This window comes from Leuciscus leuciscus, assembly GCF_965113295.1.
Source record: "Leuciscus leuciscus genome assembly, chromosome: 18".
Taxonomy (NCBI): Eukaryota; Metazoa; Chordata; class Actinopteri; order Cypriniformes; family Leuciscidae; genus Leuciscus; species Leuciscus leuciscus.
Window position 1 is genome coordinate 35,149,002 of NC_138742.1, and position 27,543 is coordinate 35,176,544.

General features: G+C 40.5%; 1 protein-coding gene across 2 annotated transcripts in view; it reads right to left on the bottom strand.

Moving 5' to 3' along the window:
* The window catches only part of l1camb (L1 cell adhesion molecule, paralog b), a 75,887-nt gene that overhangs the window by 41,085 nt on the left and 7,259 nt on the right, over window positions 1-27,543 (bottom strand). Inside the window, exons 2-14 of one of the 2 annotated variants that reach the window (XM_082144796.1) lie at window positions 22,814-23,074; window positions 18,268-18,282; window positions 17,806-17,908; window positions 17,040-17,209; window positions 14,835-14,960; window positions 14,565-14,735; window positions 12,755-12,869; window positions 10,369-10,553; window positions 7,855-7,986; window positions 3,652-3,795; window positions 3,315-3,426; window positions 2,234-2,394; window positions 1,299-1,452 (exon numbers count right to left, since the gene is read on the bottom strand). In XM_082144796.1, coding sequence (XP_082000922.1) covers window positions 1,299-1,452; window positions 2,234-2,394; window positions 3,315-3,426; window positions 3,652-3,795; window positions 7,855-7,986; window positions 10,369-10,553; window positions 12,755-12,869; window positions 14,565-14,735; window positions 14,835-14,960; window positions 17,040-17,209; window positions 17,806-17,908; window positions 18,268-18,282; window positions 22,814-22,931 — 1,706 coding nt within the window. In that variant the 5' untranslated portion in view covers window positions 22,932-23,074. The remainder of the gene's footprint in view (window positions 1-1,298; window positions 1,453-2,233; window positions 2,395-3,314; window positions 3,427-3,651; window positions 3,796-7,854; window positions 7,987-10,368; window positions 10,554-12,754; window positions 12,870-14,564; window positions 14,736-14,834; window positions 14,961-17,039; window positions 17,210-17,805; window positions 17,909-18,267; window positions 18,283-22,813; window positions 23,075-27,543) is intronic. The other variant, XM_082144797.1, reaches the window with a different exon arrangement.

Consider the following 27,543-nt stretch of genomic DNA (forward strand, 5'->3'; position numbering starts at 1 on the left):
TTGCCCATATAATCTTTAAGCTAATAAGGTTAAGCATATTAGGCTTGCTGTCGGCAGTGGAAGCAGCTTCATCTCGAGCTCAGATACACCCCCAGAGGGACTGCTAATGCTTGGATGAGGAGAATGATAGCGAGATGCCTAAATTATATTGGTAGGGTATAATTGGTATATATTGGTATAGGTGAGTGAGCATCTGCTTGAATGATCCGGCAGTTAACTGAAGATTAACTCCTCCCGAAATTACATTGTGAACTTCACATATGACAATCTGTTTTTACCAACACTCCATTGAAGTTATTGCTGTATGCAACGTTTAGATATTCATGGGATTGTTCTGATCACTTAGTGGACAATGGGCGATAAAATGGCAAGACAATAGATACAGTACAATTACAGGCACAATATGTAGTTTATCGCCGCTAGAGGTCGCCTATTCAAAACAAAGGCGTAGCTTGATGACGCTGAGATTGAGCATGGAATCATGGGAGTTGTTGTCTTCATCTCACAGCCGGTGGAAAAGAATATGACGGAACTTGGGCAGAAATAATATTCATGCAGAGATTATTAACATTACTGTAGTATGAAGCAGAGCCGGGCCGAGTGCGGTGGAGTGGGACGAGGCCGCTGGAGAGAGTTCTCAAGAGCAGCGGATCTTTATCATGTCGCCGCTTCCGCTTCTTACGGTCAAGAGTATGTGGAGTAACGCAGCACTGTTTTATCATTACATGTGTCTGTTGAAAATGATGTTATAATGTTACTCTGTGTGTTCGCGTGGCGGCTGCTGAGAGACACTTGTTGCACACTGCAGTGAGCGAGATCGATATCACAATATCATATTAATAAATCCTGGATGGCTTGTGTTGCTAAATGGCATGGAATTCATTTTAAAACAAATTGTATGTTGGGGAGAATGCTGCATTACTGTTACTAAAAATAAAGCTGGATCTGATTATGTGATGTTAGCCACTAGACAAAATAGTGTTTTTCTCTAAGGCATGGTAAAAACATGGTACTCGCGGAGAATCAAGAAAATAAGCAATTCAAATAATAAGATTAACAGTGTTGAGCTATATAACAGTTAGTTTTTTGTCTATAAATGGTATTTTCATTCAAAAATCATACATATTGTGCCGTTAAATGAATGCAAATAATAATGACAACATTTACCGGTAAATGTCTTTAACACAATATTTTACTCAAAACGAAGAAGAAAAGAACAGAATCAACAGAAAATGTGCACTATCAATTGAGGAGGTTGGTAGATTTTAGACACAAATAAGCTCAAATCTTGTGTTTACTTGTTATCAGATGTATCGATCTTGCGTCCGTCCTTCTTCCACTGAACTGTGGGATCTTTTAACTCGTGGTCCACTGTATATTTGCACTGTAAAACAGCATCATTTCCACGTACAACATGGAGATCCTGGGGAGGGTCTACAATCTTAGTTCTGTCTGGAGACATGAAAAGACATTCATGACTCATTTTACTTCCATAATGTGACACAATTCCATATAAGAGATGTGGGTCAGGAATGGATCATGTGGTGAGAAATGTATGTTTGTGAATGTGAATTAGCAGCAGGTTTCTTAAGGACTACTTCCCTCCCTGTGGAACCATCTCCATGCATTTCAAATCTATCGTTATTTGCTTTTGTAGCCGTAACCTATTACTTTAACATTAACCGACTCTAAATGAATGCACAAACTATTGCCAGTAATTTAGAAAAAGGCTTCATCTACAACAGTAGCCAACCCACATAGCAACATTGTGACGTCCCAGATCCGGCCCACATCTGGCACATGTGGAAAGATGATCCGGCCCACATCTGGCACATGTGGAAAGATGATCCGGCCCACTTGATCCGGCCCACATCTGGCACATGTGGAAAGATGATCCGGCCCACATCTGGCAGATGTGGGCCAGATCATCTTCCCACATGTGCCAGATGTGGGCCGGATCTGGGACGTCACAATGTTGCTATGTGGGTAAACACTGTCAAAAAACAGTTATTTGGCTAACAATAAACTAGGGCCAGCGTGGCTTCGTTGATGCAAACCTCAAAAGCTCAAAGAAAAGAAAGCTGTTCATCAACAGTTGGATTACATTATTACATGTTTAAAAAGTATTTTCAGTGTAACAGATATTAAGGTAAGGTGTATTAAGAAAGCACATTGTTCAGTTTAGATCTATGCTACTTGTGATGATGATTTTCTGATGTATATGGACACTTACTCAAGACTTTCAGCTCAGCCCTGATGCTCCTGTTGCTGTGTCTCACTGAGCATTCGTAACTGTTGCTGTCCTCTCTGCTCACGTTACTGATCTGAAGACTTCCATCGGTCATCTGAGACATTTTAGGATTAGCATGAGCTGGACCAGTGTCTACAATCTCCCTGCAAACATGAAGTCGCACTGGATTAAACACACAAGATAACATCACATCTGAGCATCTGGTAGACAATCCTCAAACCCTCATTCATACTGTTTTTTTATTAGTGCATTCATCTTTCTCAAATATAGGTTATAAGCTTCTGAAGATTCAAACATCTTTAAAGTGATATTTAATGATACAAATATAAAAGTAATCATTATATAATTAATATTGTAAAACTCTTGCTGTAGAGTTCTGCTCAGCATGGATTTAGAATCATAATTCATTGAACTCTTTCCCCGCCATTGACGGAATTTTACGGCTTTCCGTGTTTTCACTGTTATACGGTAGGGGGCGCTATTACACACCTTCTGAAAGAGCTCTGAATCTCCTGATCAAAACAAGGAGAAGAAGATGCAGAAACAAGTGATCTCATTAATCAAAACTGCCTAATGTTATTGAATGAAATGTCGACCCAGGACGAGCTATAGGACTGTGCAAGCAGTAGGGGTGTTGATGGACTCAGTTTACTCCATCTATGTTTTGATCATCGGTCTGAATCCCTTCTGGATGTAGTTTTTGACAAAAACTTGAGTTTCTCAGCTTTTTGTTCAAAATGTAGTTTTTATATGAAACTTACCCACATTCAAGTGTTGATATTAATAAAGAATGCATGAAGCGAGAATAAAACAGATTTTTTGTTTGTTTGTTTAAAAGCAGAGTCTGTTCTTTCTTTTGATGTATTGCATCTTCAGATAGTCAAACAAACAAATATTCTGAGCGCCATGAAATGTTTGTGAAAATTATCAAAAACGCTGGCGGTGGCTGGCAACTTTTTTTTTTAAAACACAGGCGGTGTTAACAAGAGTTAATTGAAAACTACATAGAAGATTATATGCATCATTGCTAAGTGTGTTGGGAAAATATATAACACATGCTCACCAGTCCACTTTGGGTAGCGGGGAACCGAAGGTTCGGCACTCCAGCAGGATGGTTTGCCCTTCTGAGGCACTGGACACGATCCCGTCCGCCGTCAGGATCTGAGGAGGCAGCTCTGACCGACACAAGGTACAGCCGTTATAGAAATATCTCTCGAGGAACAATCAGTATGTTGTTATGCTGGCATGAAAGAGGTCCAAAAAGATGTTCCACTCCTTTTTAAGCACATCGTTTGAACCCTTTCTGGAGTGACATCATTCCCATCCCTTCTACCGCGTTGTGTGAACATGCACTAATAATCAAACTGCATTTGATCAAAGTTTACACTAATAACACTCACCAGCAACATGGACATGCGTGTTGACCAGGATACTGCCGTGTTTGTTGGTGGCCATGCACTGATAGACTGCTGTATCGCTGTACTGAACGTTGGTCAGGATCAGAGTCCCAGAACTCACACGCCGTCTGAGGTCCACATCCGTCCCTACAACACACAGAGAACCACAGAAGCCTTTAGGTCTGCAAGGAGAAACAGTGTCTGAAAATATTGCCTCTGCTTAAAGACAGCCTTTCCCTTCTGCAGGGATCCATAACAGACAAAGAGCTGATCTGAGGTCCTGAAGGTGTGTGGTCTACATAGACAAGTAGAAGGGCTGCATATATACTAAATGCATATTTAGTAATGGCTGGAAGTCAGTTGTAGTTCTTGTGTTTCTAGTGTTCCTCTTTCCTTCAGTGAATCAGCTTGTTAACAGCAGGTGTTCATCACTAATAACCAATTATCTCACTGCATCAATGTTACTTTTACTCTTTGTAATGTGGATTTTCCTGTGGGGTTGAAAGGGTAAAACAATGAATGTATTTTAACAGTAATAAACTGTAAGTTATAAAACAGCACTGTAAAAAAATTACTGTAAAATTTACAGCAACTTACTGCCAATTTTGGTTGCCAGTAAGCCTGTAAATTTACAAGATTACCGTAAATCATCAACTACAATGAAACTGTAAAATTATACAGCACACCTGTAAGAGCAGCAAAACAAGAGCGGCTGTGAATTTAACCCCCTGGGGTCGGCGGTATCGCCGGCGATACCAGCTCGCTTTTTTATTTATCAGTTCAAAAGAGATTCATTTTGCTCTGTTGACTTTGATATTACAAACACGTTTCATACATCAATCGATTCTGTTAAATGTGTATTATTTTTGTGTATACTCACAATAAAAACAAAGTGTTTTGCTTTTTGCCAAATAAAGAAAAATAAACACGAAGCGAGTTCTGCCTTCTCTCTGTCAGTGTAGTCCATTCTGAAACGCGTCCGAAAATGAACAATAACTCAGCGAATACTCAGTCAAACAGGCACACAGACACACAGGCATGAAGCTTGAATTCTCTTCTTTTAAATGAAGTAATTTATATAAAAAACAAATATTCTCAGTTCATGTAATCTGTAAGAAAAGAGTGAGATGTCAGTCGTTCTCATCTCATCTAATTATTTTTAATGTGACCCCGCCCACGGAGAGCGCGCGCTATTCAAACTCAAATGACTGAGACGATCCACGCAACCCTGTGAACGCCCCCATATCAGCTCGAGAAAACACAAGTTTAATCAGATCATTGTACTTGTTTACACTGTCTCGCAGCGCTGTGAGGAATAATAATAATGGAAAACGTACCTCAGAAGTGCTGGTATTTCGAGGAGCAACGGATGGAATACTGTAGTAAGTTTTTTTTCATTCTCAAGTAAATCGCGTTTCTGTGTGAATGAATGAACGGCAGAGATGCGCTGTTTACCACAACTCGCAAAAAGACAGTTTAAATTTAAATCGCATTTCTGAGTGTGAATGAATTATGATGTTTTAGCAAACTGTATTGCTATACTGTTGAAATTTTTGTTGAAATAAAATGTAGGCTATTTGTATAAGCAACGTATTAAACTGCAAATTAACATTTATATACCCTAATATTTCATAAAAACAACGTTACAGTCAGGCGTTTCTGTGTGTGAATGAATGTTTCGTTTTTAGCAAACTGTATTGAGTAAAACTCGACTGAAATATGTTGAAATAAAATGTATTTGTATAAGCAACGTATTAAACTGCAAATTAACATTTATATTTCTTATAATAAAAACGAAAGACCTATGTTACAGACATATGAAAGACAACATTTCGTTGATTAGTTTTGGATAGATTATACATTTTTACTGTAAAATATCTGCCACCTCAAATAAGCTTTTGTTTGCCAATTTTTGCTAATATGTTAAATATAGTATGTTTCGTCAATGTAGGCTATATTCGAAGTAATGAATCCTTAACTTTGAAATATGTATGATAAAATGTATACTTTAGTTTTTACAAAGAAAGATTACACTTGAATTGTTGTTGTAATTGTAACCTTTTTAATAAAAATATATATTTACAAGGTAGATGTAAACAAACTATTAAAAGGTAAATATAAGCATTTTCTTTAAATAATTTTTAATTGTTTTATTAGTGACAAATTTGGGGAGAGGATACATATTCCAAAACTGAAAATACAGTATGAGAATTAACTGCACAATTACTAGACATGTTTTCCTCGGATATTATAGGCCAATTTGCAAGCAGAATAAAAAAAAATTGAGATGCTTCCAACTGTGAACCAATTTGGTAGAATATATATATATTCTACTCATTAAGCTCATTATATATATATATATATATATATATATATATATATATATATATATTTATATATATATATTGCTCTTGCATTCTTTCTTGTGGCTATAGGTGACACACCTGAATGAATGGCTCATTAAGTATGCGGGCCCCATTGTCTCCACAGGTGTGAACCACTACATATGCATGATGCTGTTGAATGGTTGACGCCCCTTGCGCATATTGCCTTTACAAACAAAAAGTGTTTTACAAGATTTAAATCAATGTATTGTGTTATGTGAATGATAAGGCAGAGTGATTTTCACATCATTTTGAAGAAAAAACTCTAGGCAACGACATCCATTAGTCAAAAGTCTTATTGACACATATTTAGTATGTGTTTTGTGGCCTTATTTCAGAAACTTTAGTTTTTTGTTTTTTCAATAACCATGCATAAACATTATTCTCTCAAAAATACAAACATGTACATGCATGTTGCTCACATATTATGGTAGCCCTGTTTGTGCTAAATAGAGTGTAATTATACCTTTGCCATTAATATGTTTATAAGCAACTGAAAAAAGCACAAATGTCAGGGCATGTCAGAACATCTCAAGGACCCCAAAAACCACTCAGACCCCAGAGGGTTAAAGATCTTTACTGTAACCTTTACAGCATGAATTAAAACCTGTAAAACTCACTTCATTTGAGTCCACAAAAAAAAAGAATGTTTCTAAAAAATAAAATTAATTTAAATGAGTTAACAAAACATCAATTTTACTCAATCCTCTTGCAGATAATTGTTAGTTAACAACAGCACACATACATGAGACAAAAAAAAAAAAAAAAGTCAACAGGACATCAGCAAATACACAGTCACTGCCTTTAAATAAAGCAACACACAGCATAACATCAGTGTTTCTCTGCTCACCCTGGACTGAAGCACAGACTCTACTCTCCACACAACTCAACAGAAAAACGCTTTAAATCCCTACAGATCATTAAACACTAACATATCTTCACAACATCATTATGTGCAAAAACACATAAAATCACATAAAGTAAATCACAGAATTTTACTTAGTTGGACTGTGTAGTTGCTGGTGCTTTGATGATCTTTTTGTTAAGTTGTTCAAATCATTCATGTGTGCTGTTGTTAACTAGTAGGATTTAGTTAAATTGATGTTTCTAGTTAACTCATTTAAGTCTTTTTCTTAGTGGACTCAAATGAAATAAGCTCACAGTATAAATATTTAATGGCAAATGACCAATCAATTTCCTCAAATGAAATGAGTTATCTCAGTGCATTATTAATAACAGTAACATACTGTAAAGATTACATTAAAGAACTGTAAATTCACAGCTGCTCTTGTTTTGCTGCTTTTACATGTGTGCTGTATCATTTTACAGTATAATTGTAGTTTATGATTTACAGTACTCGTGTAAATTTACAGGCTAACTGGCAACCAGAATTTTTACAGCAATTTGTTACAGTACTGGCAATACTTTTGCCAGTAGTTTACTGTAAAATGTTCTCTTTTTTTGGGTCACCATTGTGCTGAAGAGTAGAGCCTGTGCTTCAGTCCAGCAGAAGATCTATAAACATTGATGATACGCTGCATGTTACTTTATTTACCAGGCGTGACTGTGTAGTTGCTGGTCCAGTGCAAATGTCTTTATTTACAATATTTTATTAGTGGTCTCAAACTAAATAAATGTACAGTAATACTTTGCTCACATTATTAGTGCCTTATACATTTTAGTTAATACATTTAAACGACAGTTGTTCAATTTAAGGCAGTCGGTTTCTGCAAGTGTTGCCAGTATTTTACTGTAAAAAACGCCTGGTAAGGTCTAACAGTGTAGATGAAGGGATGAAATGGAGCTGTGGCCCCTTGTGTACCTGTGATAGGAACTCCATTGATACTCCATGTTACGTTTGGGGTTGGTATCCCATCAGCCAGACACTGCAGTTTCACAGTCTCTCCTGGGGCGTACAGCTGGTCCTCTGGCCACTTGGTCCAATAAGGAGCAGCTGCAAACAATCAAAATCAAACTGTAATACTTTCAAAGCCAGGGTGTCAGTGATCTCCTTGATTTTCTTAGTCAGTGTAGGGTTTTAAAACAAGTAAGACTTCATTCTGTTCTGTTCTTTTCATTAATTTTTTTGGTGCTGTAAAGGCTGTAAAACCTTGCTGTAAAAAGTGGCCAAATTCTGACAATAACATACCATTTTCCATTAAAACAATAATATACTGTAGAAAACAATGCATTGTGGGTAATATTTGTTTCCAAGAAAGTAGCCTACACGAATATACTCTGAATTAACAGCGCTCAAAGTCGGCACTCAGAGGCTGTGTTCCCAATCACACCCTATACCCTAATTCACTATTCTCTACATTAGTTCACTAATATAGTCAACTTGACTAAGTGAATGAAAACAAACAAGTGAATTCAGACACTGGTGAACACCTGACAAGCAGAATCACTGAATGACAAGAAACAAGAACCGAAAAAGGAGAATAGATTAGCAGAAACACAAGAACTACAACTGAATTACAGCCACACTGAGGTTTTGATATTTTATTCAAAATAATCAAGTTTGTTGTCGCCATTATGGTGATCAGTGTTTGCTTTTGTCGGACTCTTGACCCTTAACTTTATAATTAACTTGACCCTTGACCTTTTGCCATAATCATTCTGGACTTGTTTGATTCACTGATCTCATCCTGTGTCTATTCTGTAATTTTGTGTCTCTTTTATTTTATATGTATTGATTATAATAGCTCTGTGATTCTACAGCATGAAATTCAGCAATTCTGGCTGGGTTACCTCAGGGATCTTCCATGTGTATTCAGCCTAGGCGGTTCATGTGTGTATTTTAAGTCCTCCCTATGGGTAGGCAGCGTACTTGCATTTTCCTGATGGGAATTTGCTACCCAGTGTACCTTGGTAACTCTTGCGTTAAGCCTAGGCTCACGACAGGGAGCTGTGGCTTGCGCAGGGCACTGGAAGACACCCATTGTGGCGTTTTGGATAGTACCCCATTCCTCAGTCGTTCTGATGTAACGTAGAACGTGACTGACTGAAAGGGAACGTCTCGGTTATGTATGTAACCCTCGTTCCCAGAAGGAGGGAACGGAGACCTTACGTCAGAACCGCTGTACCACTGAACAGCCGGAACACCATAAAGGTGACCATATATTTAAAAATCATTGACATCTAAACCTCTGTTCATAGACATATGGCAGAAATTAAGTTGACGTGTAAATGAACGGCCAAAACGCATAAAACGTTTTAGTTTTTTTGAAAACGGTGTTGTGTAAACAGCCCCTAAAAGTAATTTGTAGTTTTTGTGTTTCTCTTTTCTTCAGTGATTCTGCTTGTTAACAGCAGGTGTTTATCACTAATGCTCAATCATCCCTTAATTCATCTCTTAATTATCTCATTAACTTTACCACTGCTTCAGTGTTATTTCTAACTCTGTAGAGTGGGACCAAATGTTATCTGGACTATGACGCTATTTTCTACTAGATCTGCTGCACAGCCGAAACAAAATTTGTTGCATTATTTTCCTGTTATCACTGTACAGCTGCTTTGAAACAATCGGTACTGTAAAAAGGGCTATATAAATTAAGGTGACTTGACTTGACTGAAAAGTTCTAGCATATACTTTTTAGTAACTAAACGCACAGCTTCTCTATTAGTAAAGAGATGCTGCCAGGCAGAATTCATTCACACGCAATCGCTCTCTCTCACACTAATGGATTCATATAGATGTAATCTTTACTGTGCTACTTTATCTTTATCTGATTTAGAACGAGCAGAAATCTGTGAGAAATATAACGACCCAAAGACAAAATAACTGATAAAAATAAGCTGTTACGTAGGAGCAATAGCCTTGTGGGTAGCGCTGTGTCATATGCCATAGCTGTGCACAAGGCAACCCGTGTTCAGTCTCAGCTCGAGGTTCAGACTTATTTGTTCATTAATGACATCATCAGCGACTAGTCGACGTCGACTCGACTTTAATCACATAAAAGTCGTTCAGCCCCTAGTTTACTTATTTTAAGTTGTCATTGTTACACAAATTAATATTTGGTCATATTAATTAACAACATGAACTTACTATCCACCTCTTCTTTCAGTGTGAAAGTAAGCGATTTCATGTGAAAGTGTGAAAGTGCAAGACTTCATATTCATTAGCCCCCATTATAGGTAAAGAACTAGAAAAATAAAGTGCAGTAAAAGGCAAATCTATGCGTCTACAAGCCAGTGTATTCAATTTAAATAATATGATAAGAATATAGTATTAAACATAAGGTGGATAGGGTTATGGTTATAGAGCTAGGTAATGTACTTTTATTACTATAGTAAGTAGATATCACATGTGTATAAAGGACAGTGTGTGTCTTACCCTCGACTGTGACGGCGTAGTGATGCCTGACGGAGCCCTGGCTGTTTGTGGCAATGCAGACGTACTCGCCATCATCCGTCTCCAACACGCTCTCAATCTGAAGCCAGCGGCCATGGTGCAGCTTCCGCACGCGACTGGGAGAGAAAGGACTGTCCATCCATTCCCACTGCACTTCTGGAGTCGGTCTTAATCAGAGGAAGCAATAGTTGTAAGTTACCAAAGTGATCCTGAAACCCTTCTTGCTAGTTCAAGTTAAATGGTCCTATATTCTGAGAGATATGAGCCTACTGATCCCTTTCCAATGGTAGGAAAGGTCAGAAGAATTGAGATCTGCAAGCTCCATTAATACTAATAATCTACTTCTATTCTTCTAATAATAATTCACAAGAACGATTAATAACTAGTCAACACTGTTAAATCTTGCTGTAAAAAAATGGCCAAATTCTGACAGTAACAACACTTTCCATTAAAACAGTAATATACTGTGGAAAACAATGAATCAACAGCACTCAAAGTTGACAACTCAGAGGCTTTGTTCCAAGTCACAGCCCATACCCTCATTCACCCTTCCCTACATTAGTTCACTTTAGTCCACTTGACAGAGTGAACAAAAAGGAGTGAGCAAATTCAGACACGGATAAGCACATGTGTAGTGAACAGCAGACATGATGGCACCAGAGGTCCCCACTTCCCCACCCCCACTTTGTCCCACTGTGATTAAGAAGACAGAAGGATGTGATTGGACCCTCCAAGACAACTAAAGGACTATGGAAATCAGGACTGCCAGAGGTGACGACATCAACCAATATGACATCAACCACATTTTAAGCCAATGTGTATAAAGATAGTGGGGCCTTTCTTGTTTCTTCTGTGTTCTATCCAGAACTGGTTTGGTGGCCCCTGGCAGTCCATAGTCGTTCACACCTTGATCTCAGGAATGGAGGGTTGAGGTGATCCATGAGCAACTGGTGATTAGATTAGCCTGCGACGAAGAAAGGTTTCGAAGAGAAATAAAGCATTTCCAAGGTTCTAAAGACTTTCATTTAACTGTGCATTATGGGACAACGCAACAAGCTCAACAGGATGGAAAGGTGGGATGTGATGGGTGGACACTTGGAATGCTACAACCCAATCACACCACTAGAGTAGGAAGGTGGGAATTAGTAATGCCCTCCCCAACTGGAAGGAATAAAAGCTTTCCCAAGGTCCAGTTGTGGTTTATTTCTTTGCTCTTGGCTGACATGTGGCATTGCTATGTCCTGCTTGTGGCCCAGATCTATCAAACAGGAGTGAGCCGCCCAAGGGTACTGCATGTGGACCAGATCATCTTTCCACATGTGCCAGATGTGGGCCAGATCATCTTTCCACATGTGCCAGATGTGGGCCAGATCATCTTTCCACATGTGCCAGATGTGGGCCAGATCATCTTTCCACGTGTGCCAGATGTGGGCCAGATCATCTTTCCACATGTGCCAGATGTGGGCCAGATCATCTTTCCACATGTGCCAGATGTGGGCCAGATCATCTTTCCACGTGTGCCAGATGTGGGCCAGATCATCTTTCCACGTGTGCCAGATGTGGGCCGGATCATCTTTCCACATGTGCCAGATGTGGGCCGGATCATCTTTCCACATGTGCCAGATGTGGGCCAGATCATCTTTCCACATGTGCCAGATGTGGGCCAGATCATCTTTCCACGTGTGCCAGATGTGGGCCAGATCATCTTTTCACGTGTGCCAGATGTGGGCCAGATCATCTTTCCACGTGTGCCAGATGTGGGCCAGATCATCTTTTCACGTGTGCCAGATGTGGGCCAGATCATCTTTCCACATGTGCCAGATGTGGGCCGGATCTGGGACATCACAATGTTGCTATGCGGGATAGCACTATACATATAAAATATATCTTTATACATTCAGTTACCTGTCTATGTTAATGGGTCTGTTTTAGTATAGGTTCAGTCATGTGTCTGTTTGTACAAATGCTGTCTCAGTCTTAAAAATAATCATCCAAGAATGTCATGGCACATGGTATACTGCACTCTGTACATATTTTCTTAAAAAAAAAGCTTTGATTTTTGAATGTGAAAAACAAATGTGAATACTTTTTTACTCAGACATTTAAAGTGTCTAAATACATTAAATGTGTAAACTACTGTAAACATGTTCATATACATAACATTAAAATATGTTATATTATTTGTTAAAGCTAACATTGTAATAATTAGCCTCAAGAAAAGTCAGAATTCCTATATTAATGTGAGTGTATTAATAATCAGAAGTGCAGTACAGCAGATTGTAAAGCAGATTTTAATTAAACAGTGTGTGCAGTGGTGGTGGTTTGTTTAAACCCAGCAGACATGATAAGAGATGGTCTGAACACTCACAGGCCCTCAGGGATGCACTCCAGAGTCAGCGTTTGGCCCCTGAGCACCAGATGAGAGCTGTGGGATCCTGCGGGCTGGACCAGCTGGGGCCGCCGGCTCTTCGCCACTGAATTTGCTGTGAAAACAGGAGAACACCATTCAATCCCACAACTACGTTTTAGTCATTTCAAAAGGCTCTCTTGCGTTCCCTTTTGCCAAAAAGGAAGGGAAACGTCAACACATTTCATGTCTTATTGTCTGTTTTTGCCACACTTATTTAAACATGTGTGAAGATTCAAGAGCATAGTCAGCCTTCCAGTTCCAGTTCTGAAGATCAGGTCTGGGCTTCGTCAAACTAGAGATTGTACTTGTAAATTTACAACGTAAAATATCTGAGCTATGTTTTCAAATAAGTAACTCAAGTTTCCCCATGTATAGACTAACAGCTCCCCTGTCCTCATGCGATGGACTCGTGATTGAGTGCGTTCTGTGTGAACAAGATGCTTATTGTAGGTCTAGACTAAATGTGAGCATTTACTCATCTCACTTGCACAACAACAGATCAAGTATTCCTTAAAATGAATAAAAACTGTGAAACGCAAACTCTGAATATTACACAAACCTGTAGCAATTAAATATGTTAAATACACAAATATACTTTATGTATTTAATCTCACTTTATCAACCAATGTCTTTGCTGCTGACCTTTAATGATCCAATTCAACCATACAAATGAGCAAACATTATTTTAAACATCACAATTTGTTTGTTTTTATTTTTGAAGAGTGTTGAACTTTCTTCACCTGTGATCCAGAACGGCAGCACAGCTTGTTATTATTGTTACTTGTTCATCGTTGTGTCAGTGTTTTATTCGCTGACTTTAGCGAGCTTCTTTGCACGCAAAACAACACAGTGACGAATCGCGTTTGTCCGTTTAGGGCCACCGTAGAAACATGTCGGCGCAAAATGTCTATTTCAATGACCCGCGGTGTGTGTAGAGAGAAATGCCTCATTCTAAGGTAATAAAAACATAACGGTTCATTAAGTAAGGTCTTTATACATCACTGAAAATGTAGTTATGTATGTGATATTTCATTTCTGTCAACAGATCCTCCTAAATATTACACAATGCACCTTTCACGGCCCCAATCCTCTCCCCAACTCCATTGTCTTAAATCAATGACAATCAACGTATGGGCCAGATTTAGTTCCGTCCAGCCCTGTGTCCTGAAGAGACCTGAGAAATTAGGGGTCAGCAGCTGATTTGTTTGTCTGGTGTTTTTAGATGTCTTTGTGTTACACTGAGAACAATGATGCCATTTCTGGTCTGCCATATTGACTGTCTGCAGTGAATTGCATTTGAGGAAGTACTTTTCTGAACTCCTCCAACAGTCTTCATCAGATCTTCACAACATTTGGCTCAAATCATTTTCAGACCATACTGGGCAAAAGATATCAAGTCGTTCTCATGTAATGCATCGACAAATTTACGAGAGGTTGTACCTGAATGATACCTTATAATGTATAAATACTCTTATAATCATACGCTGACAATGCCATTTTTGACAGCGCCACCTATTGGTCTACCATTTGATTACGATATATATATATATATATATATATATATATATATATATATATATATAACATTTTGCCCCAATTTATCACTGGCATTATCTATATGTATATCTTTTTCAATGCTTTTTTTTTGCTCTTTGGGCATGCTTCAGTTCCCTTCTTTTTGTTCTGCTTTGTAAAGCATCCCTGGGTTCTGTTATAGAAATAAAATATGTAATGTGTACTAATCACTGGCAGAAGAAGGTTCACACACAGGCTGTGACGGTGATGGCGATGGGGTCTTTAGGCAGGATGACGCTGGCATTGGTGTAGTAGGCATTGCAGATGAAGTCTTCTCTACTGTCATTGATTAGTAAGTTGGCAAAGTACAGGTTTCCGTCCAGACTTATGGTCATCCGCTCACTCAGAGGAATGTGGTGGAATTCTGACGAAAAGAAAGAAAGGAATGGGATCCAGTTCAATGAATTAAATTGTCATGCAGGGTAATTTAGTTAAGCAGAGTTAGACTCGTTAGGAAATTTACGCTTGTCCATCCAGTGTATAATGGGAGCGTCGGAGCTCCTGGGAGGGTTACAGTGGAGGACTGTGCTTTCTCCCTCCTCAAACAGTCTTCGTTCCTGCTTCTTCTCTCTGGCCAGGGTTGGAATGGCTGTGAAATAGAAATAGCACTTTAATGTGTCTATGTATACAATATTCAGTGTTCAGTATTCAACTCACTATTGATCCGAAAGGTCCTGTCATGTTAATGTCATCACAAAGATAGAGGTATGACCTCATAGTCGCCCAGGCCAACTCACACTTCACAGATGGACACTTGACAGGTCAGATCAGTGTGTTACTCCTGTCGGTGTTGGACAACTCTCGTTTTCCATTGACCATGTTAAATCTGTGTTTATGCCTGGGAAAGTGACGTACTATAATATGATGACTGTTGGCGTTGATCAGCATCTGTCGGTGTGATTTGGCCTTAACATTGTCTCTTGCTCATATACACTACTGGTCAAAAGTTTTAGATCGGTAAGATGTGTTATGTTTTTAAAAGAAGTCTCTTCTGCTCACCAAGGCTGCATTTATTTGATAAAAAACAATAAATAAAAAACAGTAATATTGTGAAATATTATGACAATGTAAAATGACTGTTTTCTATTTTTATATATTTTAAAATTTAATTTATTCCTGTGATCAAAGCTGATTTTCAGCATCATTACTCCAGTCTTCAGTGTCACATGATCCTTCAGAAATCATTCTAATATGATGATTTGATGCTCAAGAAACATTCATTATTATTATTTCTTTGCTCTTGGCTGACATATGGCATTGCTATGGCCTGCTTGTGGCCCAGATCTGGCAAACAGGAGTGAGCCGCCCAAGGGCCAACATTCCACACTGCATGAGGGCCGGATCATCTTTCCACATGTGCCAGATGTGGGCCAGATGTGGGCCATCACAATGTTGCTCTGTGGGTTACAAAGCATAAATCTGTATTTAGATTTCAGAATAATCATTGACATTTGTAATATAAACTCTGAGGTGTCTCGTTCGTTAGCTGATCTGATATTCGGTTCCATAATGAAGATGAATGTAACTTTTGATAAGTTCCCGGAAAATCCCGACTTTAAACAAATAACTATTTAAATGTTTAGGACGTTTGCGTTGTAAGAATGTACTGGGAGACTTAAGATATAAAAACGTTGACTCGTGAGGTAATGTTTTCTCATTAAATGCAGATGATTTCCTAATAATTCAATAGAATGTGTGGGAATACCAATATGACGGCACGGTGGCTTCATGTTTTATGACGTCATGAGCAATCCAGCCATTTATATAGATATCAAGTGTAGTGTTAGTTCTGGCAGCTCACATCAGTCAAGCTCGCTGACTCTCAGCTGATCCACATCTACCTATAGGAAGTTGACGCCTATCACAGCATCCCTATATAAGGTCCATGTGGTATTATTCAGCAGCTTTATCATGTTGATCAGGAGCTAATTACCCTCCTCTATCCCCAGCTCCTCCTCTCGTCCACAGTCAGGACTTAGCCTTCTGATATTCCTCTTTGAATCAGACTCATCTCCAATTATGTTGACATAAAATTATTGAACATTAATGATATTTGCAATGCATTTCTGTTGGTTCTGTTCTGTTTACCCTAAGGGAGTTATCTCTTATCCATGCTAGGCTGCATGGATGGGCAGGGAGTTCTTGCCCAGAACAGAACCATACCAATGCCTATCCAAACTGTATGCTTACTGTCAATCATCTTTGACGATAGTGGTCCTGACAGAACAGTGATCGCCACAGTTCATTCAACACTCAAGCAGGGATTGTTTGTTCGGACATTGTATTTGTCCACACACACAGTAGGTTTGAATCAGTGGATCGCACACATGCCAATCCATTCTGAGCTATGTTGACTTGTCTACATGTTGAGTCTTAATATGTATATTATGTTTGTTGTTATATTATAGTGTTATATAGTTTGTTGTGCTTGCTTTTGTGTATGTAATTTTAGGTTTATGCTTTTAAAACACCCAGATCAGTGACTGAAATCAGCGTGCTGCACATTTGACACATGGGAAATGAGGGTAGGTCACCAGGTAGCCTATGCATACAGAAATGTCGCATATAATGCACAGTAAAGCATACAGCAGAGACAGTAACAAATATTAAGAGCACTAAGTTATTCCAAACACTGAGCCGGTGAGCCAGTGCTCGAGGACAGACTCACGCTCTGTGATCAGGTGCACCAGGTTTGAGACGGCCGTTCCCAGCTCGTTCGCCACATAGCAGCGGTACGAGCCCTGATACGACTTCAGCTCCTCATCTGGACCCGCTTTCAGGCTTCCAGACCCCAGCAGAACCTTCCCAAACTGCTTTCCATCTTTGACCCAACGGAAACTGTCAATGGGAGACAAGAACAGAAAGACCATCTTAAAACTACAGCAAGATGGAGAGATAAAAAACAAAGGAATATATACAGTGCTGGTCAAAAGTTTACATGCAAAATCTACTGCCCTGAATAAGCTATAATAGATGTTTCCATATAGTCACATGTCAAAATACTAGCTGAATTTACACATATGACCTCGTTCAAAAGTTTACTTATGCTTGATTCATAATTAGTTGGTGTCAGGTTTAGGATAAGCTGCTGTCACTCCACCTGTCCATCAGGGACTGTATGATTTTGAGATCCATCATTTCACACCAAGGATTACTCATACACAACTATTACCAAAGCTAACCACAACTGGGCATACATTGATGACAGAAAGATTATGACTAGAGAGACGTTAGAAAGGGACACAAATCCCCAAATAATGGTTCAAAGTGAAGATCAATCACTTTACTTATGATATTCTGATCTGATAAATTTCATCAATTCAAAAGCAGTATTTGCAGAGATTTTAAAGCGGTGTCTTGCTAATCCACAGTATTTCAGTTCTGCTAATGATTTGATGATCTGAATGATCTGATGAGAAAGAGTTTACGCTCACCTGGGCGTCGGGTTTCCAGTCGCCTCACAGGCCAGATTGACGTCATCCAAAGAGAAAGCGGTGTGAGACTTGGGCTGAGTCGTGATCGTTGGAGCTTCTTTGACTGGGGAGAATCATTGTTATTACAGAAAGCATATCAATGTTTTGAGTAAAGTTTTAGTTCACACCAGATGGGTGTGAGAGCAACTGCTACTTCTGACAATAAATACTCCTGAAATATTGTACAACTGGTATTTTCTCATTGTGTCCATTGTTTCTATAACACCTAAAAACTTTTGAATAAAAAAATGGTGATCACTTGTTCGTCAGTTTGATTACACAAAATAACATTGTCTCATAGCACAGGAAAAATAATTTTGTAGAAGTTATAATGTAAAGACTCAGCAGTAGGAGACACTTATACACAGAGACACAGAGTCAGAAATAAAGGAGTATGCATACAGAGGAAGTCGATGTACTTACGGTTGCTATATGTGTCTAAAAGAGCCGCAGAAGGAAGCAGGGGTTGCAGAGAGAGAGAGAGAGAGAGAGAGCAAGAACAGGGTTAGAGAGAGTCATGCACGAACACTCAGATTGTGAGGCATTTCTATCGATGTGAGACAGCATCCTACAGAGAAAAAGATTCATGTAAACTCAAAAGCTCAAATGATTCAGTCCATGTGTCTGAGGCTACTCCATTCAGCTTACACACATTTAAGACATAAGGGATCAGGCATTTTCGATCTCTTTAGACAGAATGAGTTCAGCATAACATAAGACAAACCATGGAATTAACTGGACAAATTTTTCTCATGATTTGTTGCGACTTTTTGGCAGCTCAACATAATTGGTGGAAACATTTCAATTATACATAATAAAGAGGAGGGAGTACAAAACTAGTTGTTTTGGTAGCTTGCTTTCAAGAAAAGCTGTTTCTGGCATTGTTGTTTAATGTTTTGACACCTGTATTTCATTAGTTTTCTGCCATAATGAGGTCATCTGTTGCACCTGTGTCTTTGTATTAGTTGTCAAGTGTCACTGTTTCTTCATTTGACGTTTGTATGTTGTAATCTCGCTGCCGAGGAAGAATGCTTGTGTCATTGTTTGTGGATTTTCCTTTTGGATTTAGTTTGTGCTTTCACCCTTTGTGGTTTTATCTTTTTTTTTAATATCTGCCTGCCTTTTTGTGCTTGCGATTTTAGATTTACATGTTCGTATTTCCTTATTTTGTAAACTTTCGAGGGAACTTGGGTCCAATGATGGTCCTATGGGGAATGAAATACCCACTGACAAGTGCCTGCCCCGGTGTGAGACTGTTTAGGCAGGACTGTTAGGACTGTTAACTCAGGACGAAAGCACCTGAGATCCCACACGTCCAGGCTGAAAAACCTTAACATTGTGTGCGAAGTTAACATTAACGGTAAGTAAACGTGGCTTCTCCTGGTCTGCCGAAACATGAGGATGAAAGGCACCACGAAGGAAACCGCTCAATGGTGCGTGGGATCCACATGGCATCCAGTCTCAGAGGAGTTGGATGTGTGAGGGAGAACCAGAGCGGGCAGTGGGTCGTCTCTTGCAACTCCTCTAAATTAACTCCACCATCTTGTGATGGAGTGACCATTCCCTGGGCCTCAGCCCCTGCCTCAACAGGATGTCTACTCCCCTGGGACAGGAACCACTGTTTCGACCATATGACAAGGGTACGAAGACATCTGCGCGTAACCTTGATCATACAGAACCCCTGGTCCTGAGCCACCACTGCAGGGATATTATGTACAGCAGGCCAAAAGGTATTACAATGATGGCTTGGCCTAGCACAAACCTGGTAACTGCTGCCAGGATAGACTCGATACGAGCAGGAGACAGCTGTACCCGCATTGAAGTTTCTTAACTAGAAAGGTTGTTCTACGAAATGGTGAAAGCATACTCTTCCTGGAGTTGAGTCTAGAACCCAAGCACTTTATGCGGTCGAGAACAACATCTCGATGCCGAACCACCCTTTCCTGAGACTGAGATAATATCAGCCAGTCCTCAATGTAATGGAGTACACGGATGCCCTGGAGTCTGAGAAGAGCCAGAGCTGCATCCATGCACTTTGTAAAAGTGCAAGGGGATAATGCTAGGCCAAACAGAAAAACCCGATACTCAAACGCTTCGCGCCGAAAGCAAATCTCAAGATTTTCCTATGTTGAGAAGGATGGAGATAAAAAAGTATGTGTCATTTAAATCGATTGTGACAAACCAATCCTTGGATTTGATTTGACTCATGATAAAAGGGATCGTCAACATTTTGAATCTCCTCGGAGAATGATTCAGCTGAAGTAAATCTATAATTGGGCGCAACCCCCTTCGAGTGTATTCTGAATACTGGGTTCAGTGCCCTGAAGTGAGGGAACAGCAGGGAGCAACCAAACAATTTTTTTCTACAGGCCTCCTTGGGTAAGGTGAACCCTTAATCCGGCGGACACTGACATTTACGTTCACTGGAAACCGATGTGCCCTGAAGCGCCGTTGGCGGCAGAGTTGACATATCGATTCCCTGAGGGCTCTGCTCTCAAAGCCTTCTTAGAAAGAATAACGGTCCTCAGATTCGTTTTCTCCTTTGCAGGCTTCGAGCGAGAGATGAGGATGAAAGGGTATGAAGGCATCTGCAAGTAACACTCTCTCTTGTTCCATTCCCAGAGCCTACTCAGGGCCGACCCCTGTGGGAAGGACCCTGTTAAATCAAGGTAGACGAGAAATGTTACTGAATTCCGTAGCCTCTCTCTACAATCTGCAGGACCCACTGACACATTTGCCAACAGTTTCTACGTTGCAAGATGGTCTTCTAAGGGAACCAGTATTGTGAGTAGACAACTCAGCGCCCTGAAACCGATAACTGGCAGGGAACAACCAAACTGGCTCCTCTAGTAACCTTCTCAGAGGATACGAGCCTCCCAGTGCCACAACGTCCCTGGGCTTACACTAAGACCTGAACTCACTGGAAACCTCTGCACCCCGAAGCACCACGGGTGGCAGGGTTGTCAGAACGGTCCCCTGAGGGCATCAAGGAGAAACGTGCACCATATAATTGGTTGTGATACATTTCTCCCTGGAAGGGCCTGCCCTCAGCGGCCTGAGCACTTTGCAACAGGCCCTCTTAAAGTTGCAAAACCCACAAAGACACAATTGGCAGAAATTGCCCCTCTGCTAAATAGTTTAAAGAGATATCAGACTCTCGAGACTGACCTCTAGTGTAGGTTGAGTAATATGTAATTTCCTTGAAATGGTGAAAAAAGATAAATACCTTTCTTTTCCAAGCAGACTTGGTGGATTTAGATGCCCCCTCTTTTAGATTGTTTTGAACTTTTTAAAATGTCTGCTAAGCTCTTATTTTGAATTGGTTCATAGATGATCCCAACTCCAGCTCTTGAGTTCTGCCTTGCATTTCACTTTATATGTCACCCCCAAACTGTCAGCTCTTGACAGTTACATTCTTAAAAATGTCTGGATGCAAGTTAGTAAAACTTGCACGTTACAATTTTACACATCTATAAGGCCACCCAGAGTGTGTTTTTGCATATGTTACCCCTTTTCCACCAAAAAATAACTGGATCAACTTGCGAACCTTCTCAGAACCTGTTTGTTTTTCCACTGACTAGAGAGCCGAGCGAACGACGTCATTACGTCACTGTGTACGTTGCCATATGTCTTAGCTTTCCCAACTTCAAGCATAACAATTACAATGTTGGACTACATCGTCTTTCTGCAAATGTTTCTCCTGGCTTTGCGATCCTATATTGGGGTCAGAAGAAGACGTTTAGAACACATTTGTGCTGCTCGTCTGGATTACTATAGATGGAGGTTACGTTTGAGAAGAAGTTCGACAATAACCCGACGTAAGCATGACATGGTAAAAGAACGGTTCTAGTCCAGCAAAGAGTTGGTGCCGCTTTGGAACCAATTTTCCTGGCCGAGAACCGTTCTTTGGCTGTCGAAACACAAAGAACTGGTTCGCGAGTAGGCACCGGCTCCGAACCGGCACCAGCTGCAGCTTTACTTGTGTGGTTTCAGTCCTTCCTACATTTTGTCGTAATTTTACAATACATTTTAGTATGAAAGTTCTTGATGAATCATGATTTCGTTTAAGGTCGGGACACACCAAGCCGATGGTCAGCCATCAGCCAACGGCGAGCATCCGTCGGACTAGTTTTTGCGGTGTGTTCCACACGTTGGCTCTCGTTTGGCTCACATTGGTGGCAGTTTGCCCTATTCATCATTATGAATCGGCATCGGGGGCCGTTGGTGAGAGTGGGAACTCTGATTGGATGTTCAGTTTAGCGAACTAGTCAGTGCAATATAATGAAAAAGAAAGTGATGAAAAAGAGCAAGTAAGTCAAGACGGCACTGACAGAAGGCTAATCTAATGTTATGTTATCCTACCTGAGCTTTCCAAAACGTGAATATTTTCATAACAACATGAGCTTAGAATGAAGTAAGTTATCAACATAACTGATATTCAAAATGGTAAGCAAGCGCTGCTTTGTTTAGTTATTGTATATCTGCATACATCTCGATGAATATAGACTATTGAGACCTGCTGATATACAGTTATTTCCTACACGCAAACTAGCAAGAGTGCACATGCTAGTTTGCAGTCGGCTTTAGTCTGTGCTTTGTGTTTAAGCACAGCTTTGTGGTCCAGACGCAGCTGGTTTTTGTCACCGCTAGTTCGAGTCGGCTTGGTGTGTCCCAGGCTTATAATGTTCATATGCAGATTTCACACACAAATTTGTTCATATGCACGGTTAGTGAATGATACTTTTTGACACGGTTAGTAAATTAGGTTTATTGACCAAATCGTTGCAAAATATAAGTTTGATAAAAAAGTATTTAACAAGATACCACCAAATACATAATTTAGTATCAAGAAGTGTGAAGCTGCACCCTTATCTCTATTAGAGGAATAACTGCTAAAAGTTCGACAAAGTAACCGCACATTTTGTAAGAGCCTTTGTAAGGTTTAAAGTCCAGATGGGAAGGTACTTACAATCCAGAGGGATCTGGATGTATCCTTGTGTCTGTAGCACACTGAGGAAGACGAGCAGCAGATGAAGATGTGTCCTGTTCCGCCCTCTTCCTGCCGGCTGACGCTGTGCTGGAGGCATCGTGCATCAAACCAGCAGCCACTGCATGAACACACACTCGGGTCCCGACACTCTCCAGCAGGGCAACACACAGACCGAGAGAAGGGTCACGTCTGACTCTGCAAACTTCTTCAGTTCTGAGATGACAGACGGATGAAGGAGGGCTGTATATAGACACAAACACAAGGAGGAGACAGAAAATCAACCCTAACCCATCAGTTCCAGAATGGACAATAGAGGAATAAAAACAGCAAAAACAAAAGAACACAAAGAACCGATTACAGAACAAAAACACACATGAAAAGCAGAAGGAGCAGTTGTGGCCTAATGATTAGAGAGTCGGACTTGTGGGCTAAACTGAAGGTCGTGGGTTCGAGTCTCAGTGCCTGCATGTCAGTGGGGGGAGTGAATGAACAGCGCTCTCTTCCTCCCTCAACACCCACAACTGAGCTCCCCTTGAGCAAGGCACTGCCCCCCAATCGGGTGTGTTCACGGTGTGTGTGTGTGTTCAGCACGCACTGCTGTGTGTGTGCACTTGGATGAGTGAAATGCAGAGAACAAATTCAGAGTATGGGACACCACACCTGGCTACACACGTCACTTTAAAGGAATTATTGATAACACTTTATTTCGATAGTGCACTTTAGACATTCTGCTAACCTGAACTCTAACCTAACAGCCTACTAATCCTCTAATGAGAGTTAGTTTACATGCAGTTGCAAAATTATTTATAGCTAGTAGAATATAGTAGAATCTAAAGTGTACCATCAACATAATGTGTACCTGAATTATTACATTATTCTGCAGAGGAATGTTTGATAAAGTCACTTTGAATTAAGGGTCTGAATATCTCTCAGACACACACACGCACACACACAATATAATAAGCTTTGTGTTTCAAGTGATAAAGATCCTACAGGATGTAAAGACATACTCGTCTACAATCAGATGCTCAGCCCAGGGCTTCTAGCACCAGCATTAGTGCACCTGTGCTGGATTGCTCTAAAGCAAATGGACAGACTGGACACTGACTAATGTAGCAATAAGATTTGCAAGTGTTTTTTGTAATCTGTGTTTATATATATTTATTTATAGGGATAAGGTTATAATGAGGTTTAGAGTCGGTTTAGGGTCAGGGGTCGGGTTAGGCACTCAGTTGGGATGGGTAAGGTTAGGGTAAGTGGCTAGAGATTGCATTGTGTCAATGAATGTCCTCATAAAGATAGATGTACAAGAATGTGTGTGTGTGTGTGTGTGTGTGTGTGTGTGTGTGTGTGTGTGAGAGAGAGAGTGTGTGACAGAGAGTGAGTGTGTGAGTGGGTGTGTGTGAGAGAGAGAGTGTGTGTGTGTGTGTGTGTGTGTGTGTGTGTGTGTGTGTGTGTGTGTGTGTGTGTGTGTGTGTGTGTGTGTGTGTGTGTGTGTGTGCTAGAATATTGAGCAGTGGCAGCTGTGCTGGTAAGGGCCACTAATGGATGAAACGGGGGAGGAGAGATTTACTCTTCTGTCCATCATCAGTGTTTATTTTCCGGACAGTTGACTTGATATTGCTGAGTCATATAGGAATACTCATCTTTCTCATCTCACTCTCTCCGTCTCATCTGTCGGCCACACCCTGCTCTTTTTTTAATGTATCATACATTTCTTTTGTCTCGTGTGTGTGTGTGTGTGTGTGTGTGTGTGTGTGTGTGTGTGTGTGTGTGTGTGTGTGTGTGTGCGTGATTGATGTGTGTTAATGCTACTGTATGTCATTGATCTACATGTAAATGAATCAGAAGTCAGTGTTAATGGAGGTGATGCTCACCGCCAAACACACTCCCAGTAAAGAAGAGGTGCGTCTGCAGAGAGCGATCACACACACGCTCAGACTGGGACGCGCCTCACGGTCTCCTCTCCGTCTCCATGACAACGGAATCCCCCACACGGGAGGAACACGGGATGCATGCCGGATACTATTGAGCTCAGGATCACAACTGCACCAGCTCTCTCTACTCCAGACACACCTCGTGCAGAACAGAGTGTGTGTGATCCGAGAAAGAGTGTGTGTGTGATCCGAGGCACAGAGTGTGTGTGTGATCCGAGAAAGAGTGTGTGTGATCCGAGGCACAGAGTGTGTGTGATCCGAGAAAGAGTGTGTGTGATCCGAGGCACAGAGTGTGTGTGATCCGAGGCAGAGTGTGTGTGTGTGTGTGTGTGTGTGTGTGTGTGTGTGTGCGTGTGCGTGTGTCTGTGTGTGTGAGTGATCCGAGGCACAGTGTGTGTGTGTGTGTGTGTGTGTGTGTGTGTGTGTGTGTGTGTGTGTGTGTGTGTGTGTGTGTGTGTGTGTGCGTGTGTCTGTGTGTGTGTGTGTGTGTGTGTGTGTGTGTGTGATCCGAGGCACAGTGTGTGTGTGCGCGTGCGTGTACGTGTGCGTGCGTGCGTGCGTGTGCGTGTGCGTGAGTGTGTGTGCGTGATCCGAGGCACAGTGTGTGTGTGTGTGTGTGTGTGTGTGTGTGTGTGTGTGTGTGTGTGTGTGTGTGTGTGTGTGTGCGTGTGTGTGTGTGTGTGTGTGTGTGTGTGTGTGTGTGTGTGTGTGTGTGTGTGTGTGTGTGTGTGTGTGCGTGCGTGTGTGTGTGTGTGTGTGATCCGAGGCACAGAGCTGGAGTGCACTAGCATGAACGAATGGGTCCTCCTGCTGAAAGGCCTTTAAATGTGAACTCTGATCAGCGCCTGATTAGAAAACAATCAGTTTGTCATCTTATCTACTTAAATATGACTATAAATGCCTTTTAAATGGCATAATGGTTCTCAATCTTGGACTGCTCATATTGCATACCACTAGCCTGCTAGCTTATTAAATCTCATGTTTTATTAGATTATTTGATAAAAAAAACAACACAAACACTAAACTGTGAAACAATTCACTTTATACCCATAAGATAAGCATGTAATGCAGTGTAACTACAATCACAGTAACAACACACACCCGTCTGCTCATCACACCAGCACAACGCTTCTGTGAGGAGTTCAGAACCACTGAAAGATTTTACTGTGTGTGTGTGTGTGTGTGTGTGTGTGTGTGTGTGTGTGTGTGTGTGTGCTGTACACATCTACCGAGAGACCCCAGAAAGAGTGTTTAAGAGCAAACGACTACAAAGCAGATCTAACCATTTTCGCTTTATTCAGTCATGATTCATTCACAAAGCACAGTTTGAAAATAAAGCAATAAGCCTACTATAAGCCTACTATAAGACAACTATAAGCCAACTATAAGACAACTATAAGACACTATAAGACTACTATAAGCCTACTATAAGCCACTATAAGCCTACTATAAGCCTACTATAAGACAACTATAAGACAACTATAAGCCTACTATAAGACAACTATAAGACAACTATAAGCCTACTATAAGACACTATAAGACTACTATAAGCCTACTATAAGACACTATAAGCCTACTATAAGACAACTATAAGCCAACTATAAGACAACTATAAGCCTACTATAAGACACTATAAGACTACTATAAGCCTACTATAAGACACTATAAGCCTACTATAAGCCTACTATAAGACAACTATAAGCCTACTATAAGACAACTATAAGACTACTATAAGCCTACTATAAGACACTATAAGACTACTATATAAGCCTACTATAAGACAACTATAAGCCTACTATAAGACAACTATAAGCCTACTATAAGACAACTATAAGACACTATAAGACTACTATAAGACACTATAAGACTACTATAAGCCTACTATAAGACTACTATAAGACTACTATAAGACAGCCTACAATAAGACTACTATAAGACTACTATAAGCCTACTATATCATCACTATGATGTTCCTCTTGACACATTTCTGAGATGTGCACAGTGAAGGACTGTACCAGTGAAGGACCAAACCAGAAGCAGGAATTTCATTGGTCGGCCAGTGTTTAATGCAAGGATGACATCAGACACCCTCCATCTGGACCCCAGAGCAAGACTTTTACTCGATTACACACATGGCAGACTCCAGCATTAATGAGTCCCGTATTCCCCACGGGACCCTCCCGAAACAACTGAATGATCTTGACCCTAGAGGGGCTCCTCTGAACAAAAGACAGAGACGTCCCCTTTGTGTTTCCCTTTCAAGCCTATCTTCATTAGAAACGCTCCTCTGTTGAAGCCAAACATTTACATGTCAGCTGTCAGAACATGTTCCCATTTACACTGGAACCAGTGCGAGACCAGGATCTGTATCAGCTCTTGAAGAGGAGAGCTCTCACACACGCTGTCAATCACAAAATAACCTAAAACCATTAAAGGGGTGGTTGATTATGATTTCACTTTTCTAACTTTAGTCAGTAGTAATGTTGCTGTTTGAGCATAAAGAACATCTGCAAAGTTACGACGCTCAAAGTTCAAAGCAAAGGGAGATATTTGCTTTTAAAGAAATCGTTTTATAAGGACTACAACAAACGGCTGGTAGAGACTACACGAGCTTCCTATCGGGTTAGTGACATCACCAACCCTAGAATTTACATAAACCCCGCCCCCGGAACGCGCAACAAAGGGGGTGAGTCCAAGCTGAGAAGAGGTGATAGGACGTGCTAACACACAAGCTGTTGAAGCTCCGCCCCCTTTGCCAGGAGCAGCAGCTCA